We start from the raw sequence: 20,204 nt of genomic DNA, 5'->3' as shown, positions 1-20,204 counted from the left end.
CAACCGAAAATGACTCTTTCCTCATCAGTAAAATGGATTTTTGGTTTAGATCTGTGATTATACATCAGGGTACGGAACTCCCCGGGTAGAAATTCTCTCTACTAATGCAGTTAAGCAACTCATTATTACAGTCTGACAGAATAACCAAGGGGTTAAGTGACTTGTCCGCGGTCACACAGATAGTGTGGTAACAGAAAGAATTTTAGAGTAGTGATTCCAAAGCCAATCTCCTCTAACCCCTATGAGTTGCAAGAGTTACATTATCCTCACATATAAAAAGTGAAAATCTTTGAGGAATACTTCTGTTGGAAGCAGAACAGAAACCTCAGTAAGTGGGACTAACTAGGAAGGGAACTGACAAATATATAAAAGGCATAAATTTTATACAAGAAACAGAATTTTGTGGGAAAATGATTTTTGGGAAAAATCATTTTCCCAAACTGATTAGCAATTTGGGGGATACAATTCAGTTGTGTTTTCAATAGATACATTTCCTTTGAGGAAGATGTTGGCCTAATCCTATTTTTAAGAAAGAGAGTTATGGATTCAGAGATCCTTAATGTACTCATCACAAAATTTTTCAACTTGCACAATAGAAAAAGGTAAATCATCTATTTTTTAACTCTTATCAACTACTGTATTAGACAACAGAACATTTTCAGTTGACTATACATCTTGCTATGTCCATAAAACTTCAAAAGTAAGATATGGTTCCTTTTCTTTTGATGAGGCAATCAGGGTTAAGTGACTTGCTCGGGGTCACACAGCTAGTAAGTTTCAAATATCTGAGGCCAGATTTGAACTCAGGTCTTCCTGACTCCAAGGCCAGAGCTCTAGCCACTGCACCACTTAACTGCCCCAAGGCTCCTTTTATTTTCAAAAAGCAATAGTGCTATGGGGCAGCTAGATGGCACAATGGAATAGAGCACCGGCCCTGAGGTCAGGAAGACCTGAGTTCAAAGCCAGCCTCAGACACTTGACACTTAATAGCTGTGTGACCCTGGGCAAATCACTTAACCACACTGCCTAGCCCCACCCCCCAAAAAAAGCAATAGTGCTAGAAAATGTTTTTTAACCAGAGATTCTGTGGATGCCCCATCCCTACCCCAACTGGCTCATTTTGTATAAAAAAGAATTAGGTAGGAAAAAAATAGCTTAAAAAAATCTACCTAAGAGATATGGAACTGCTTTCACTCTAATACCTCAATAATTCCCCATCCCACCCCCAAATTTCCCCAAGTTTGTAGGAGGAAAACAGTACAGTGGTCAATACAATTAAAATGCATCTCCTGTGCCAAGATGTTGGCAGTGGAAAAACTTTTGCACTAGGCCAGAAATAAAAAAATTCATCTGGAGGGAAAAAAGGTCAAGAATCTCAAGGGAAATAATGAAAAAAAAAAAAGGAAAGGAATGGGAGCCCAGCATTACAAACTGTCCAACTACTGAACACAGCAGTTGTCAACAAACTATTTAGTACTAGTTGTGTTAATTAGTTGGACAAATTAGGCTCATACGATCCAGAAGCAATCTATCTTAGTAGTCTAGGCTATGATAAACCCTAGGACTCTAACCACAGGGATAAGGCTCATTATTTGACTAAAAACAAGTGAAAAAAATCTGAGGTAGTGTGGCAGAAATTATGTCTAGATCAACATCTCGTACCATATAAATACTACAAAAAATACAAGACAGATTTATGATCAAGATGTAAAAGATCATTATCAAAAACAAATTAAAGGGAAGATTTTTGATAACATGAAATTGAAAAGCTTTTGCTCACACACAAAATAATACATATAGGATAAGGAGCTGATGATTAGAAAAAAATCTTCGTATGAAATTTCTCGGGTAACGGCTTGTTACACAAGCTATATAGACACCTAATAAAAACATCTAAGACCAAAAGCCATTCCCCAGTAGATAAGTGGTCAAAGGATGTAAATGAACAGTTCTCAAAAGAAGAATTACAAATTATTAATAACCTGATGAAAGAATGTTCCAAATGACTAATAATATAAGAAACATACATCAAAACAACCCTGAGGTTTCACTTCAAGTAACAAATGCTTTATTGATGGAGCTGTGAATGAGTATAACCATTTTGGAAAGCAATTTGAAATTATGCAAATAAAGTAGCTAAAATGTCTATACTATTTGACCTGGAGATTCCATTACTAGGCATAACTCCAAGGAAGTCATTGACAAAAAAAGGAAAGCTCTATATATACCAAAATATTTATAGCAGCAAAGAATTGAAAACAAAGTTTAGTTGATATCCATCAACTGGGGGAATAGCTAAACAAATTGTGAGATACAAATGTAATGGAATACTACTATGTTCTGAAAGAAAAGATAAACAAGACTAATACGAGAAGCTGAGGTGCAAAAGGAAGGAAATAAACCAAGGAATCCCATATGGTCTTTTCCGTTTAAGCTTGGGCCTACTCTCACTCCCTTATGCCTAATTAATGCTGCCATTTAGTATTACAGATCACACTTGATCCTAACAACCCTATAAGATAGGTACTACAGGTATTATAATTCCCATTTTACAGAGGAGGTAACAAATGCAGCTCTAGCTCTTTGATCCTAAATGATTTACTTGTGGGCACATAGCCAGAAAGTATCAAAAGTGGGACATGAATCTCAATTTCTACAGCATTTATTCCACCTCACTTCAATGCTTCAAAGGGAAACCAGGTCCAGGAAGAAGTAAAGGAATGCCCCTACTACTATTCTTTGACCTGAAGCACACTAGTATCATAAAGGAGCCAATGTAGGCCTTAGGTCACATGAACTCCTACATTAAATTCAAGTGTTGGAATCCAGTTCAGTAGAGGATGACCATAAGATTATAGATTTGGAATTGGCAGGGCCCTTCCTGTTTATTTAACTCAACCCCCTCAGTGCATAGATAAGAAAATTGATTCCAAGAGAGGCTAAGTGACTGGCCTAAGATCATACAAGTTTAAGAAGTGTCAGGTCTCAAACTCAGGTTCTCCAATTCAAAATCCAGTGTTCTTTCCACTGTACCACAATATCACTGGGGAATATTTGGCTCCTTTTGGAATCTCTGATCTCTCTAGTTTGATAATAAATTCATATCTGCATTAGAAGCTTCAAAAAAGGTATTACCATCTTTTGTTTTTATATCACATTCCTTTTTCAATACACAATCCCTCCCCCTCCTTATACAAAAGATTAAAAAAAGGAGGGGGAAGCAGCTCAGCACAACTAAGCAACACATCAACCATGTCTGACATTATGTGCAGAGTTCCACCCCCATAATCCTCCCACACTGCAAAGAGAAGGCTGGCCCTGTTACCATCAACTTTTTCATCAATGACAGGGATGAAGATCTACATGGGATGCTTATTAAATGTCAGAAAATAGGATGAAGCTAGGAAAGACAGCTAATACACTGAATAACAGAGACAGGAAAAGATCTTAACAGGATATGAAATTTAGAAATGATAAATGCAAAAGTCCTGACTTTAAAAAAATAGTCAATAGCATTAAGTAGAAGGTGAGGGACATGGTGCTTTGATAAACAGGTCATGTGAAAATGACAAAGTCCCAGGAGATATGAACAATCTTCAAAAGAAGAAACAGAAACTACAAATAATTTAGTTAATTTCCAAATGGTCAAAATCACTATCAATCAGACAGATACAAATTAAAACAACCTTGCAGTAACTAACATTGAATTAACAAAGCTGCTATATGGTAGAAAAATGCATTCTGGGGCTATGAGAAGGTAAGCAGGTACACAAAGTTGAAATCCAAAGGCCTTTTCTCAGTCACAATCCTTGTTCATTTCTTCCACTCACCCTCCTTTCCAGGTTATTCTTTCCTCCCCCCGATTTCATCACATTTCTTTCCTGATTGCTTTCTTTAGTCTCTTTTGTAGGATCATCATATATGGCTTTATGCCTCCATCCTGGGCTCTCTTCTCTCAGTGATCTCATCATTCTCATAAGAGATTCAATTATCACTATACAGATGACTCTCAAATCCACATATATAGCCTTCATTTCTCTCCAGAACTCTACTCCTTCAACACCAACTGTATGGGCACCTCAATTTCAACATGCCCAAAAAGAAAATTCATCTCCTCCTCTAAACCTGCCCCTCTTCCTCCTCCCCTTATTTCACTATCCTTCCAATTACCAAGTTTCACAACTTTGGAGTCATCCTCAAATCTCATTTTCCCTCACCTTCTACATACAATAAGTTTCAAGATAATTATTCTATCTCTACAACATGACTTATGTCCATCCCTTTCTTGCCATATTGTATTTCTACTATTTAGTTTGGGATCTCATCACATCTCATCTGTAATACTGTAGTGCTGCAAAACCTTCCTGATTGTTCTCCCTTAATTCAGTCTCACCCTTCAATCCATTGTCCATATAGCTGCCAAAGTCGTATTCCTAAATCTTAAGACTGATCAAGTCATCCCTCTGCTCATTAACTCCAGGGATTCTCTATTAACTGTGTGCATATTGTATCTTTCCCTATCCCACTAGAATATAAGCCATTTGAAGACAAAGAGCCCTCATGACACCTTCAGTTTTATCTTTGTATCCCCGGCAGCTAGCAGAGTGTCTCACACATACTCAATGCTAGATGTAGTGTTGAATTGAGTTAATTCACTCATGGAAGAGCTGTGAAATACTTAAAATTGTTCTGCCAAAACTGGAGATTATGCATGAAAGATTACTCAACTGTTACACTGACCAGCCCACTATTAAGGAACTACTTCCAAGAAAGTTAACAGTAGGAAAAGATTATTGTACACAAATATTTATAACATTATTTGTGATTATAAAAAGCTGGGGGGAAAATGTGAACCGAAATGGCTAAAACATGCAGAATTCTTAAATGTGAGGAGTGGCTACCAGGGATGGGGAACCTGTGATCTTGAGGACATGTATGGCCTCCTAGAGGGCACAATTAACATATGAGCATAAGGGAACAGTACTATATCCAAAGGAACAATAAAGACTTCAGAGACATATAGGGAGATTTGTATGGAGCAACAGAGAGTTAACAAAGCAGAAGCAAAATAATATACACGATTACAACAATACAAACAAGATACAACATGGAAAAACGATAAAGTTTTGTTCAAATAATGGTCAGAGTTAGTACTATACTATTAAGGGATATTTCCCTTGATTTTGTTAAAAACCAAGGAAATAACCTTTCCAGGTAGTTGTTTGTTTGTGGGGGGGTTTTATGGAAGCATTTGCTATGACAAAACGAGATTCATCAATAATTTTTCAAAATTAAAAAGAGACATGGGAAATTTTAGTGAACTACAAGCGTAATGAAAATCAACAATGGAACATATCAACTAAAAATAATGAATGTGATCTTAGACTATATTCATATAAGTACAGTGTCTATAGCAAAGAACGCAGACAGAACGATAATGAGATTCAAACTGTGATGTCAAGGTCAGTTCAAGAAATTGGAAGATATTTAGCTTAGAGAAGATCTACTGGATATGGAGAACATGGTTTTTTCCTTTATATATCTTAAGGTTTATTAAACTGAAGTCAGTCTACTTTTGCCCCACAAGGTGAAACCAGAAACAATGGAGTGAAGTTACCAGTAAGTAAGAAATTTTCATTTATTTGGGCAGAAACGTACAATTTACTATAAGAGAAAAATGAAGAGAGTGGCTTTAGGAGGTAATGAATTCCCTATTACTAGAGATGGCATCTTACTTCAAGTGTTAGTGAGGGGTTTCATGCTCAGGTTAAAGATGTTCACACTTAGTCAACTAACATTCCAGGATTCCAGAAAACAATGGCTCTTTTCAGAATTGTCTACCAAAAAAAAAAGGCTTCTCGTTTTATAAATACTTACAAATACTACTTACTGTTTTCTATGGTTGGATCATAAGAGTCAACAAACTGGCCTTCAACAAACTGAATTGTCAATGAGGATTTCCCTATAAAAGAAAACAGAATTCATTATTTTTAAAAAATGCTGTGTTATATTTTACTGTTTTTCGATTAGCCTACCACTACCTTATTAATAAAAAGACGAAGATAAGTTAATCAGAAGATTCTATTATTATTTATTGAATAACTCCATGCAAACAAATAATAACATAAATAATTACACTTCTTACCTTTTGGTCCTAATGTAACAAAAAAAAAACCCTTTTAAAAATGTATTAGTTACACAACTTAGATAAAGGTGAAGAATTCTGACTGACAGGCATTTCAAGTACCCTACAAGAAATGTAAACCAGCTTTTTAGGTCTAAATAACAATCTGAGGAGCATGTCTAAAATCTTGCACATGATTATCTATTTATTTTGACTGTATAGCATTAAACATCATTGTTATGAATATAAACCAAGCCTTTTAAATCAATAAGGCCTAGTTTTTAAGATGGCTGTTAAGAGAAAAACGCTAGGATTCCTTATGTTTTGAAATCAAACAAAATACTTATTGTAAAAGCCTTAACAATTCATTAGTATCTTGTAACTATAATTTAAATTCTTGCATATTATGTCCTACTCCATATTTTCACTGGAAATTTTAGCTATAACTTGTGCCATTTCCTTCATGAGTCAGCTTATATGGGCAATACTTGAGAGCCAAATTTAACTGAACACATTTAGTTCCTGTAACAATTTCAATATTAAGTGTTAAAGATGAACAGAATCAGAGCTTTGTTCATGTTTTCAAAACACATTTATAAAAGTGAAATTTCCTCTTGTGGTTACAAGTTCTCTTTTAAAACGTTATATTTTAGAATTTAATAGATGTAAAAAAAATTCAATTTTATATAACTGCGATAGAAATGTTTTGGACAAAGTACATGAATCTGGAAATTAAAACATAATGAAACTCCATCATAAAGTGCCTCAATATCCTACAGGAATAAGCATCATTCAATCAACAAGCATTTATTAAGTGACTTCTTACTATGTGCCAGTGCGGGGTGGGGTAGGGGAACAAAAAGGAAACAATTCCTACCCTCAAGGAGTTTATATTCTATAGCATGTGTGTGTATGTATATGTATATAAAAAACACTCACAAAATGGATACAAGATAGTCTTAGGAGGAAAGGCCCTATCCTTTTGGGAAACAAGAAAATGCCTTAAGCAGAAGGTAGTACTTGAGCTAACATCTTTGAGAAAACCAGAGATCCCAATAGGTCAAAGTGAGGAAGAAGGCACAAAGTAAAGCACTTCCAGTGCTAATAAAGAACCTGGAGATTGAATATTGAATGTGAACAAGCGTGATCAGGCTGTTGTGGCAGAATGCCTGTAGGGGAGTAAACGTAATAATGTGGAAAGGTATGACAGGGCCAGGTTGTGAAGACCTTTAAATGTCAAAGATAGAAGTTTACATTTGATGTTAGAGGTATCAGAGAGCCACTGCAATTTGAGAAGGGGGGAACATAACTGGACCTGCACTGAAGAAAATCACCTTGGCAGCTGTGCGCAGGATGGATTGCAGAAATAAGACCAATGAAGATGTTAGTGCAACAGTACAAGTAAGATGTGATGAGGGACTGAACTTAGAGTGGTAGCTGTGTAAGTGAAGACAAGTGAACAGAGGAAAAAGATGCTGTGGAAAGAAAAACACCAGAATTCGACAACTTACTGGTCTATTGGGGGGGGTGTGTGTGTGTGTATATGACAGAGAGAGAGAGAGAGAGAGAGAGAGAGAGAGAAAGAGGAGTCCAGAACAGGAATCTAGGTGACCTGAAGGATGGTGGTACCACCCTTCCCCATAAATTGGCAAATTCTCTCTCTCTCTCTCTCTCTCATTATAAATCATTAAACAGGCATTTATCAAGTATCTTACCCACCAGGCACTGGGGTCACACATAGAAAGGCGAGGTAGTCCCACTCTAGGGACGGGGATAGAGAATACACATTCACAGATGATACAGAATCTATGCAAAATTAATACAGAGTAATTAGGGCACAGTCCAAATATCAATCTAGCTTGTGAAAAAAATCTTCCTGAAGGAGATGGCACTTGAGCTGAGCTTTCAAGGAAAGTAGACTTTCTAAGCATTCTTTGCTGAAATATAGATGTAGAAGATGTAATATCATGTACGGGGAACAATAAGTAAGCCAGCCTCTCAAGAATATAGCATGCAAGAGGCAAGTTAACCAATTAGTTTTTCCATTGGACCAAAACAACCTAATTATCTGGTGTAGGCCCTCAAATTATGTCAATATGGAGAAAATAGGTACAAAAACTAATGGAACTTCATTAATCATGAATAAGCTAACATATAGTTAACATATCCTCATGTAATTTAAATACTGCAAAGAGACACATTACAATATTTACAGAATAAACACAAGGCAAAACATTACAGGGGCCAGTTAGTTCCAAGTTTTTTTGAGCAATCAACCAGTATTCTGGAGGACAAAGCGACAGTCAGTGGTTTTTTTTTTTTTGAAAATAATGGATTAATGACATTATTGAAACACAATACTGGTGAGGCATTCAAGACTGCATGCTACAATGAGAAGCACCTTGAATTTGGGAGTGTGACAGCTTCAGCTGGAATAACAACTCTGCCACCATGATGTGAGATCCTGAACAAAGCTCCTCCCTCTGATTGCTCACAATCTGGGAAATCAGGGGGTTGGACCACTAACCTCTAAATCCCATTTAGTACTAAATCTATTAATCTATTCTCTAGGGAACATTAAATAAGGCTAACAAATTAATTACAAAGAAGCTTTTCCATTGCATACCAATTAGTTAGCTCAGTGAAAAGTTGTAAAAAGCCTAAAAGCTCAAGATATCCTACCTGACCAACACAGACATCAATCAGCATTTATTAAAAACACACTATGTGTCTTTCCCCAATTGATAAATGGTCGAAAGATACGAACATGCATTTTTCAGATGAAGAAATTAAAGCCATCTATAGTCATATGAAAAGATGCTCTAAATCACTATTGATTAGAGAAATGCAAATCAAAATAACTGTGAGGTACCACATCACACCTATCAGATCGGCCAACGTGACAGAAGAGGAAAATGATAAATGTTGGAGATGTGGCAAAATTGGAATACTAATGCATTGTTGGTGGAGTTGTGACATGATCCAATCATTTTGGAGAGCAATTTGGAACTATGTGCAAAGGGCTATTAAAATGTGCATACCCTTCGACCCAGCAACAGCACTTCTAGGGCTGTATCCCAAAGAGATCATACAAATGGGAAAAGGACCCACATAAACAAAAATATTTATAGCAGCTCTTTCTGTAGTGGCAAAGCATTGGAAATTGAGGGATGCCCATCAATTGGGGAATGGCTGAACAAGTTGTGGTGTATGAATGTAATGGAATACTATTGTGCTATAAGAAATGATGAGCAAGCAGGCTTCAGAAAAACCTGGAAGGACTTGTATGAACTGATGCTGAGGGAAGTGAGCAGAACCAGGAGAACGTCATATATAGTAACAGCCACACTGTAGAGGACTGATGTTGATAGACTTAGCCTTTCTCAGCAATGCAAGGATCTGAGACATCTCCAAAGGTCTCAGGATGGAAAATGCTATCCACATCCAAAGAAAGAACTATGGGGTTTGAAAATAGATTCAAGTATACCATTTGCTATTTTTTTTCCTTCTGTTTTGTTTTGTTTCTTCTTTCTGGTGGTTCTTCCTATTGGTTCTAATTCTTCCTTACAACATCGCTAATGTGAAAATTATGTTTAATAGGAATGTATACGTATAGCCCATATCAGACGGCATGCTGTCTTGGGGTGGGGGTGGGAGAAAAATTTAAAACTCAAAAGCTTATGGAAATGATTGTTAATAAATCAGAATAAATTAATAAAAAACAAAAACACCAATAACAAAAAATACACTATGTGCCACATACTAATAGTCCAGGATAGTTCACTGGTTAATACTGATAGAAGGAACCTTAAGAATAGGGAGAAGAGGGCAATTATAATTCAGAAGTACAATTACAAGAAACAGAATTTTCCTCATATACTCCTTAGAGTTTCTAAGAAATTTAGAAGAAAATGGAATAAAAATATTGCTGAAGTTGAAACAGATTCTACAAATGAGTTTTCCCACTGGATTTTTTTTTTAATTTGGGGATGAGAACACCTGCATCACATAATGTTCTCAAACCATTCTCTTTGGTGTTTCTAGAGTTCCATCTACCTAGGATTCAGTAACCACTCATTCTCCATACCTATCAAGAGCAAACTCCTGTTTTAGAAAGCTTTGAAATAATGGCAGGCAGGCAGTCAACACGCATTTATTAAATGCTTATTATATGCCAGGAACCCACTAGGGCTACAAAGCAAAAGTAAAAACATGGTCCTGGTCTTCAAAGATCTCCCGAGTGGAAGAGATAACATGCAAACATATGCAAGATAAGTGTGAAGTAATTTCAAAGGGAAGGAATGGGTGTGCATGTGGAGTAGGGGAAACCAGGAAAGGTAGTGATTCCTTGCACTTGACACTCCATGTTTCATCTCCATGCCTTTGTATAGCCATTCCCCATACTTGGAATGCTCTCTCCTTTCCAACCTTTAACTTTTAGAATCCCTAATTTCCTTTAATGCTGGTCACCTCTTCCTTCAAGAAGGCCCCCGTCACTCCCCCAGCTCCAGCTTCTGGCTAAAAATCTCATTAAAATTACCATTTAGCTATTCTGAATTTATCTTGCATGTATTAATTTATATATGCTGTCTTCACCTATTAGAATGTAATCTCCTTGAGGGGAAGGGCTGTTATTTTTCATTGTGTGCTCAATCACTCAGTACAGTGCCCAGAACGTAATAAATGCTTGCTGATTGATGGCTTTTCAGTGAAAAAGAGAAAACCAAAACAAAGCTGAATAATTTTCATTTAATTTTTTTCCACTGAGGGAAAAAAATTAAAATAACCAGTAGGCAGACTTCTGTCACTTGTAGCCACTTTGAAAGGACTAATTTAGGCTACTGGCCTTGGTTTTTGTTATGTCTAATTTCACTTTTAAAACTTTCAGCTTCCTTATAAGAAGATACCACAGAATCAAGATTATTAGCATTTACTTGCCCACAAAATGGAAGGTCAGGGAAAGGAATGAGTGATGGAGACAGAGAATAGATTTTGATGTGGTAAACCTGGGTAAGAAAGAAGAAAAGTGATGAAGGAGTTAAATAATAGTATATGTACAAGAAGGAATTCATTAGGTAGAATTAAACTTTAAGTAGCAAAGGCACAGAGGAATGAAGAAAGAGAACCTAACATACATGAGATTATCTTGAAGGGACAGAAGGTGGTAGAGAAGAAATATAAGACTGAAGAATTCACAAGACTAGCCATTAGCCCTGTTAAGTTAGGGTGGCGAAGAGATAACCCTTTCAGCAGATGGAAAGAAATAGTGTATAAATTAGTCATTACTACAAAGGAGTTATTTACCCAACAGATGTTCAGTATTTGGCGAGTTTCTCAAGAAAACATTATCTACCCTTAGAAAAGTATACTCTGATTTGAGACAAGGTATACAAATACAAAACAATGAAAAAGTAATGAAAATCTGCATATGATTAAGTGCCAAAATGAGACAAGTCCACTACATAATCCTTTAAGTGCGAACCTACGAAAGATGAAGGTTTTAATGCCCATTTAGATCTCAAGAAGCAAAAATCAAACAGGTAATATGAAAACAATGAGCAACAATACTAGCCACAAGAGATAATCTACCCTAACAGAGATCATGTTGTTATGATGAGCTAATAAGAATTTCTCATGAATGAATCAGATCACAAGAACACAAGATCTTTTCTTGAGAGTGACCTAAAACTTCTCAGTACCAATTTGAGTCCAGGTGATATAGAATGAGATTTTAGTCTCTTTTTCTTTGGTCTTCCCTCCAAGGAGCTAGCACTACACATTTAACTAAAAGTAGAAATGAAGGTTACACTTGCTCTTTCCAACATTTCAGTAGAGACAGGAGCTGATAGAGGATATCTATTTTCTACTGCACATCACCTCCACCCTACCTCCACTAAAAGAGAGAACTGTTAGTCCTTCATGGGTGGAACTGGGATTGAAACCTTCTAAATTCAGTGTCAGCTGATAATTAGTGCCCTAATAAATAAACTCAGTTACTATTAAAGGATTTTAAATTATTCTTATGACTCCTAGGCTTTAGTGTCATCAATTCTGGGAAAGATATAAAGAAACTAGGTTCCCTGTGTTCTTCATCTTTTATAAATTGTCAAGTGATGCAACTAGATCAAGTATTCTTAAACATTTTTTGTGTCATGTAACCCCTTTGGCAGTCTGGTGCAACCAATAGACACCTTTTCTGAATAATGTCTTTAGATGTATAAAATAAAATATACATGATTACAAAGGAAACCTGAACCAGACAGAAAGCCCACTCAGTCCATCAAAATAAACACAAACACATGTTTTGGACTGTCTATGGCTAGACTATAAAATGAACTGTACCCAGAGAAAACAGTTGCCAGGATCCAGCTGGACTGTACTTAGAAACTGGACAGTACTTTCAAAGGCCCTACTCCGTTCCCCACTGTAATAGCCTCTGACACTTATTCTTCTAATGATGCCTACATGGCTACAAATCACATAATAGTACAATCTCAGAAGAAATCAAATTGCAAGTGATCCAAAGGATAAGAAAAAGACATAGTGAGTTAAAGTGGATTGTAGCATACACCAATGATGTCTTGTGAATAAAAAATGGCATAAATGATAGTAAGATCATGTATGAGAAGAGATCAATTTCCAGATTGCTACATTGATACCTTCAAAACACTAAAAGGAATCAATGGAAGATCTTCAGCGTAATAAGGAGGTGCTCTCTGAAAGAATTACAAAAGGATAAAAGTAAAAATTGCACAAGGGCAGTTAAGTGGCACAGTAGATACAGCACTAGACTTGTTCAAATGCAGCTTCAGACACTTACTAGCTGTGTGACCCTGAGCAAGTCACTTAACCCTGTTTGACTCAGTGTCCTCATCTACAAAATGAGCCAGAAAAGAAAATGGCATAATACTCAAGTATCTTTGACAAAACCCCAAATGGGGTCACGAAGAGGAGTCAGACAACTGCAACGACAGAACAACAAAACTGCGCAGCATGAGGTTACATATTCAGTTGCCATATCTAGCCCTTTCTCCCTCCACAACATCAAAGCATAAGACCCCTTGACTCTATTCACAAGCTACCACCTTACTTCTGGCCTTCATTACTTCTAGCCTAGATTACTCTTAGGAGACTCCTAAAGTCTCCTTGCGTCAAGTATCTCATTACTGCAGTCCATCTATATACATACAATGCTATACAAAGAGGCACTGCTGACAAATGATCTTCCTTAAAGTACAGATCTAAATACATGACTTCTTTTATTCAATCAACTTTAGTGACTTCTGTCTATTGCTTCCAGAATAAAACAAACTCCATAACCTGGCTCCAAACTAATTTTTTTTGGGGGGAGGGGCAGTCCTCACTGGACATTATGCTCTCTCTCATATTCAGTAAACCAAGCTGGCCCTTGCTTTGTTCCTCACACAGGACACTACACCTCCCACCTCTGTGACGATGTACTACTGGCTGCCTCATATGCCTGGAATGCACTCTCTCCTTATCTCCTCCTTAGAGAGTAGAGTTCCTCCCTCCCTTCAAACTGCAGCTCAAATACCATCTTCTGCACAAAGCCTTATTTTTTTTTTGCTTGACTAAGGAAAGGTGGCTTCTACTGGGGTTTGAACAGATAAGTTCATGGGATGTGATAGAGAAAAAATAAAGTAAAAACCATCAATAAAAATACACAGAAGAAAGCAAAAATCCAAACAACAGTGCAAACAGGGCAATTTTGTTACAATCTTGTTAAATATATACTTTCTGAAACAAATTGTAGGTAACAAAGTTTGAGATGCAATCTTTTTTTGTTCTTTGCATATTTAACTATTTATGACTGAAGATTAAGTTCATAAAACAAAATTTTAAAATAAGGTTTTTCAAGAGCATAATGTCTATTATCCACACAGATGTCATATAAAGATTACTTTTCATTTAAACAAATACACTAGGAACACATTTTACCAAGTGTCATTTATTTCAAAATACAGTATAACCTCCTTGGGATACTAAACAGTTATTCTAATAACTTTGCCACTGTTTTTGCCCCTGGAACTCTACTTTTGGATCTGGCATCAGAACCACAAGAAAATTAAGTATCCAATTGATCCTTATAACCTTTTCTTTTAAACTAAAAACGGCTTGATTACTTATCTTATCTACAAATACTAAGAATAACTTTTGGTTATTTACAAAAATAATATTCACTTCCAAAGGATAAAAATTTCCCACCACTGAAGAGATTTCCAAAAACATGCAACAGGCTCTAAAGGCAAGTCTGAAACATTTTGAACAGCAGCACGGATCACTTGAATCAATATATCCTCCCACAGGCACAATATTCATCCTTTAAAGCAGGGTATCAACACACACAGATAGATTTTCAGAGGGCCTGTGAACTTGGATTTCACCAACTGACTGAAATTTAGGATTTCTTCAATAATGGCAATAGACAACATTCTTCTGAGAAGGAAGTCAAAAGCCTCAAACTACCAAATACACAAAAAAGATAAGAACCCCTGTTCTAAACTTAAATTCCAAAGACAGTGTTACCTCATAGTGTGGAAATGACTCTGGTTACTCAAAGGCTAAGAGTACAGGAGCAAAAGCTCTGGTAGGTATAATAGTATTTAGTACTAATTTTACCAAACTTAAAATAGACACACTGTGAGTTTGAGGACTGCTCCAGACAAGTATGGAAAGGATCATCAAAAGTCAGCAACCATAAAAAATTTTTTCAGTCACAGTATTCATGAAATGGGAAGAGGTTGCTAACTGAATGAATGGAGGGAGTCCACACTAATGAAATCATCAATCTTTCAAAATATCAAACTAATAACAATAGCTGTCATTAACTCCTGGCATATTTAAAAAGCAGTAAACTATTGCATTACATACATGTATAAAATCAACAATTTCTGATATCCCAGAATGACCTATTTTGTTTCATGATAGTGGATTATACTGCTCGGGAGAGAATGCTCTATCAGCACTATGTAGTTAAAAGGCATATACTGGTCCAACTGGTTTTCCAGGAACTTCTAGAACTCAAAGAGCTCTCAGTGACCCAGAAATAGGTGGATAAATCAACAAAGTTTCTCCAAGCCTCTGTCTAAGTAGATTAGAGGAAGGGGAATTTTTGGACCTGGAAAATACAGAGATGACCCTAATAATGTCATTCTAACTACATATTCATTGAATGTAGCAATCAATTGAAAAATTCAATACAACTTTTTGTGAGAACGTTTGCTCTTTCTGGGAGATATGAGTTATTATGCTTCACAACTAGTGGAACAGTGATGGACATCCAATAGACAGAGTGAGACAAATTTAATACTACTAGCTTTCAAGAATCCACAGGACAGCTTTGTTAGTCCCCTTTGACAGATAAAGAAATATTAACCAATTTTGGTTCTGCTCAATGGAAATAAAAGTAGATTCCTTTCCAGAGTCCATATGCAAGACAATTATTTGCTTAGATAGTGTTGGGGGAGTAAGTCTTATCAGTTGTGACTATAATTAATCTTGAACCTAAAGGAATGTCTCCTTTATGGTATGTCTCTATGGAAGATGTTCACTATTTAACAAGCATCTTTATAAAATAGAGAGAACACTGGACTAGGAGTCAGAAGTTCTTCTGGTTCTGGTTAAGATTTGGGAATGGCTTTCCCTCCATACCAAAGCCTTTTGGAAACCAAAGTTTCCTTTAAAATTTAGTTCAAAAGTCACCTCAACTGAAGATATTCCAGGATCTTCCCAGCTGTTAGTATCTCCCCTCCAAAATGATCTTCATATCCTTACATGTGGACATGTTATTTCCCCCAATAGATTGTAAGCTCCTTTTAAGTAGGACCTATTTCATACTTATTTTCACCACATGGATCATCCAGCACAAAGCAGGTGCTTGTTGGATCATCACTTTCTCTCTCTGTTCTTCAATTTTCTCATCCTCAAAGTGAGGGAGGTGTGGGTCACTTTCTAATATTCTCCAAGTCTATATTGGTTATCAGAGACCAAGAAACTCCACATATACAAGGAAAATCTACATTTACACTTTCTTTAGTCATACCCCTAGAAGAAGGGAGGTAGAACCACACAGCAACAATTTGTCTAGTGGAGCTTTGATATTCAACTACCCTGGTATCCTAAGACTTTCATTTAAGAGGAATGGTAAATTTTTTTTTTTTGCTTTGACTCCTATATAATAACCAGAATGTACATATTGCCAACTTTTTATATACCTTCCTTTTATAGTAATACTTCACCCAGTTGTTGTTTTGCTTTAGAAACACACACATAGCATATTATTTGCCTATTTAAAATACCACTCCTTTTTTTCAGTATATTATTTCTATAAGACCAGATTTTCTTCATATATTTCAACCAAAATAACATGTCACAAAACTTAACGTCAGAACAAATACAAGGATCCAGCTGTCTTCTATTAAGCCAAAAATGGAAGATATTTGAAAAAAATATGTAAAATGGTGCCATTCATCACTAATATTTTTTTTCTGGGAGTTATTTTTTATAAAAAATATTATTTATATCGACATGCAATGGGTTTATTATCATTATTTTAGTGATTTTTAAAAAATTTATCAGTTTTCATTCTAATATAGTATAAATTATGCATATATATGTATGTGCATGCACGTTTATATCCTCCACATAAACAAAAGCTCTTTGAGGTCCTCAGTAATTTTAAAGAATTAATATTAAAGGAGGCCTGAGACCAAAAACTTTGAGAAGAGCTATCCTAGGCCAACCTGCCCCTCTATTACACTACAATTTTAATGAATAAAGGCTTGTATGGAGTCTGTTAAAACATTACCTCAATTTTCACATCAGAAAAAAAATCTATGAAAAGAAGTTATAAAATGACATCTTTCCCATTTAATGCCTTTTTAATAAGAGGTATTGAAACTCTTCTCTATATTACTATAGGGATTCATCATCAACTTATTTAAATATCACGTTAAGGCTTATAATGCTTTCCTCACAACCACTCTCTGAGTTAGTTAGCTGGGGCAAGCTTTTCATTTTTCAGAAAAAGAACTGGAAACTAAGCAGCATTAAATGTCCATAAAGTACATCAAATTACAAATAATTCAAATACGAATTTCCATCAGTCAAGACTTTTTAAATTGGTCCAGATCTGTGAAGTCTCTGGTGTAGGAACACCCTCTCCTATTGCACATTTGGACCTTTTTTTTTTTTAGAAGTTTTAGAGGCTGGGACATTCAGATGTTAAATGACTCGTACAAGATTCTTCAACTAGTCTGTGTAAGAAGTGGAGCTTGACTCCAGTATTCCTATCTAAGCCAACACTACATCACCAATTTTTATACCTCATTTTTATACTAAGACTTCCTGAAATGGTCAAATCTTGATTTAGGAATAACTCGGTATCTCACCAATAAGCTTTCATATTTAATGCATATCTCTGTAGCTTCCCTTTCCAAGAATATACTAATAATCATTTAACATGGACTCATCACACAACTCATTCCAAGTGACATTTCATTTAAAGAAAGCTGTCAAAGCCCCAGGATGCATATACAGCTGACCTGCCTCACAGAAATAAAACCTGAAAGCTGAAAAATACCTCAGAGGCCACCTAGCACAACTTTCTCATTTTACATATGAGGAAACAGAGGCACCAAGAGCCAAGTTACTTGCCCAGGTCTATACAACTAGTAAGTGTCTGGGGTATTTGACCTGAGGTTTATCTTCTCCAAGTATTTTTAACTGAGACTTCTTGGAAGTGCTGTAACATAAGATACAGCTTAATAATAAAGCAAAAGAGTATGTTCTACCTCTTTAGGCATACCAAGTACTTTGTATTTTAACTAATTCATTTCTCACAGCATAACTACAGGAAATGTCCATTTTACAGATGGAAGGAATCAGACTAGACACTTTCTCTCTGAATGTTATACCACAGATGACACAGAAGTACCTAGTGTTTCTACTTTCAGTTCAGTTTTTTTATCCACCAAACCACATTCAAATCAAGAAAATCATTGCCAAAAATATGTCACAGAAGACTGAACTCAGTTACTTAATTCAATAGAAACAGCAATTTTTAAAAGTAATGTAAAGCATCAGACATTTTATAATATTAGACCAAGAAAAACATGTTTTAAAAATAAGTTTGCTTTTAAGATCTTCCAAGAACCACAACAAAAACCTATATATCAGATACCAGAATACTTTGTGAATGAAATTTCTTTCTTTCTTTCTTTTTTAAAAAAGTCATTTTTATTTCGGGTGATACATTAACCTCAAGGGTTATCCTGTTATCAAGGTCAGTTACTTTGGTTTTTTGTGTGTGTTCTTTTTTTTTCTTCTTCCAATTTTATTAATTTATTGATTTATCAACAATCACTTCCATATGCTTTTGAGTGGAAAATTTTTCTCCCCCTTCCTCCCCCCCACCCTCCCCAAGATGGCACACAATCTGATATAGGTTGTACATTTACATTCCTATTAAACATATTTTCACATTAGTGAAGTTGTAAGTAAAAATTAAAACCAACAGAAGGAACCATCAGAAAGATGAAACAAAACTCAACAGAAGGTAAAAATAAGTGATAGCGATTTGACTTTCTTTGGATGTGAACAGCATTTTCTATCCCGAGGCTTCTGGAGATGTCTTAGATCTGTGAATGAAATTTCTTAAATGATAAAGTAACCAAAGAAATTACACAATTGAGGGACATTCAACAGTTAACATAATATTCTGATTTCTTTAAAAATCAAGGCTAATTAACAAAGGATCCATTTGAAATAATAAAAGGAAATCACAACTGTAGCAGTGATAATTTATGGGAGCTATTTTATTACTATTTTAAAAAATGTTCTCAGAATTTCCTCCCTCCTTTGAGTCCTGCCCAAACAGAATTTTCATGATTTCAGTTACCTTAGATTAAAGAACATGTCTTTACTAGTCACAAATTCTGGATTAGTGGAATAAGTTAGGTACACAAGACACAGTGGTAAATGACTATAGTAATCTACTCTTTGATAAACTCAAAGACTCTAACTTCTGGGATAAGAACTCACTATTTGACAAAAACTTCTGGGAAAACTGAAAAATAATATGGCAGAAACTAGGCACAGACCAACATCTCACACTATACCAAGGTAAGGTCAAAATGGGCACATGATTTAGACATAAAGGGTGATACCATAAGCAAATTAGGAGAGAAAGGAATAGTTTACCTGTTAGATCCATGGAGAAGAATTTATTACCAAACAAGAGACAGAGAACATTATGAAATGCAAAACGGAATTTTGATTACATTATGTTAAAAAGTTTTTGCACAAACAAAGCCAATGCAACCAAGATTATAAAGAAAGCAGAAAGCTGGAAAACAATTTTTACAGCAAGTGTCTCTGATAAAGGCCTCACTTCTCAAATATATAGAGAACTGAGTCAAATTTATAAGATTACAAGTCATTCCCCAATTGATTAATGATCAAAGGATATGAACAGGCAGTTTTCAGATAAAGAAATTAAAGGTACCTATAGTCATATGAAAATTGATTAGAGAAATGCAAATTAAAACTCTGAGGTACCGCATCACACCTATCAGATTGGCTAATATGACAGAAAAGGAAAATGATAAATGTTGGAGAAGATGTGGGAAAATAGGAAAACTAATGCATTGTTGGTGGAATTGTGAACTGCTTCAACCATTCTGGAAAGCAATTTGGAACTATGCCCAAAGGGCTATAAAACTGCACATACCCTTTGATCCAGCAATATCACCCTGGGCAAGTCACTTAACCCCAATTGCCTTAAAAAAAAAAAAAGGAAATTGAGGTGATGTCCATCAATTGGGGAATGGCTAAACAAGCTGTAGTATACGAATGTAATGGAATACTTTTGTACTATAAGAAATGATGAGCAAGCAGATTTCAGAAAAACCTGGAAAGACTTCTATGAACTGATTCTGAGTGAAGTAAGTAGAACCAGAACACTGCACAGCAACATTGTGTGATGATCAACTATGATAAACTTAGCTCTTCTCAGCAATAAAATCATTTAAGACAATTCCAAATGACTCATGATGGAAAA

General features: G+C 35.7%; 1 protein-coding gene across 1 annotated transcript in view; it reads right to left on the bottom strand.

The window, feature by feature from the left end:
• Window positions 1–20,204, bottom strand: part of RHEB (Ras homolog, mTORC1 binding) — a 66,528-nt gene that overhangs the window by 30,477 nt on the left and 15,847 nt on the right. The window contains exon 2 of the mRNA XM_020977898.2: window positions 5,891–5,962. Within this exon, the coding sequence (XP_020833557.1) occupies window positions 5,891–5,962 (72 nt within the window). The remainder of the gene's footprint in view (window positions 1–5,890; window positions 5,963–20,204) is intronic.

This window comes from Phascolarctos cinereus, unplaced genomic scaffold, assembly GCF_003287225.1.
Source record: "Phascolarctos cinereus isolate Bilbo 61053 unplaced genomic scaffold, phaCin_HiC Scaffold_1;HRSCAF=81, whole genome shotgun sequence".
NCBI classification, from domain to species: domain Eukaryota; kingdom Metazoa; phylum Chordata; class Mammalia; order Diprotodontia; family Phascolarctidae; genus Phascolarctos; species Phascolarctos cinereus.
Note: the sequence above shows the minus strand (reverse complement) of the source record. Positions and strands in the feature narration are given on the sequence as shown.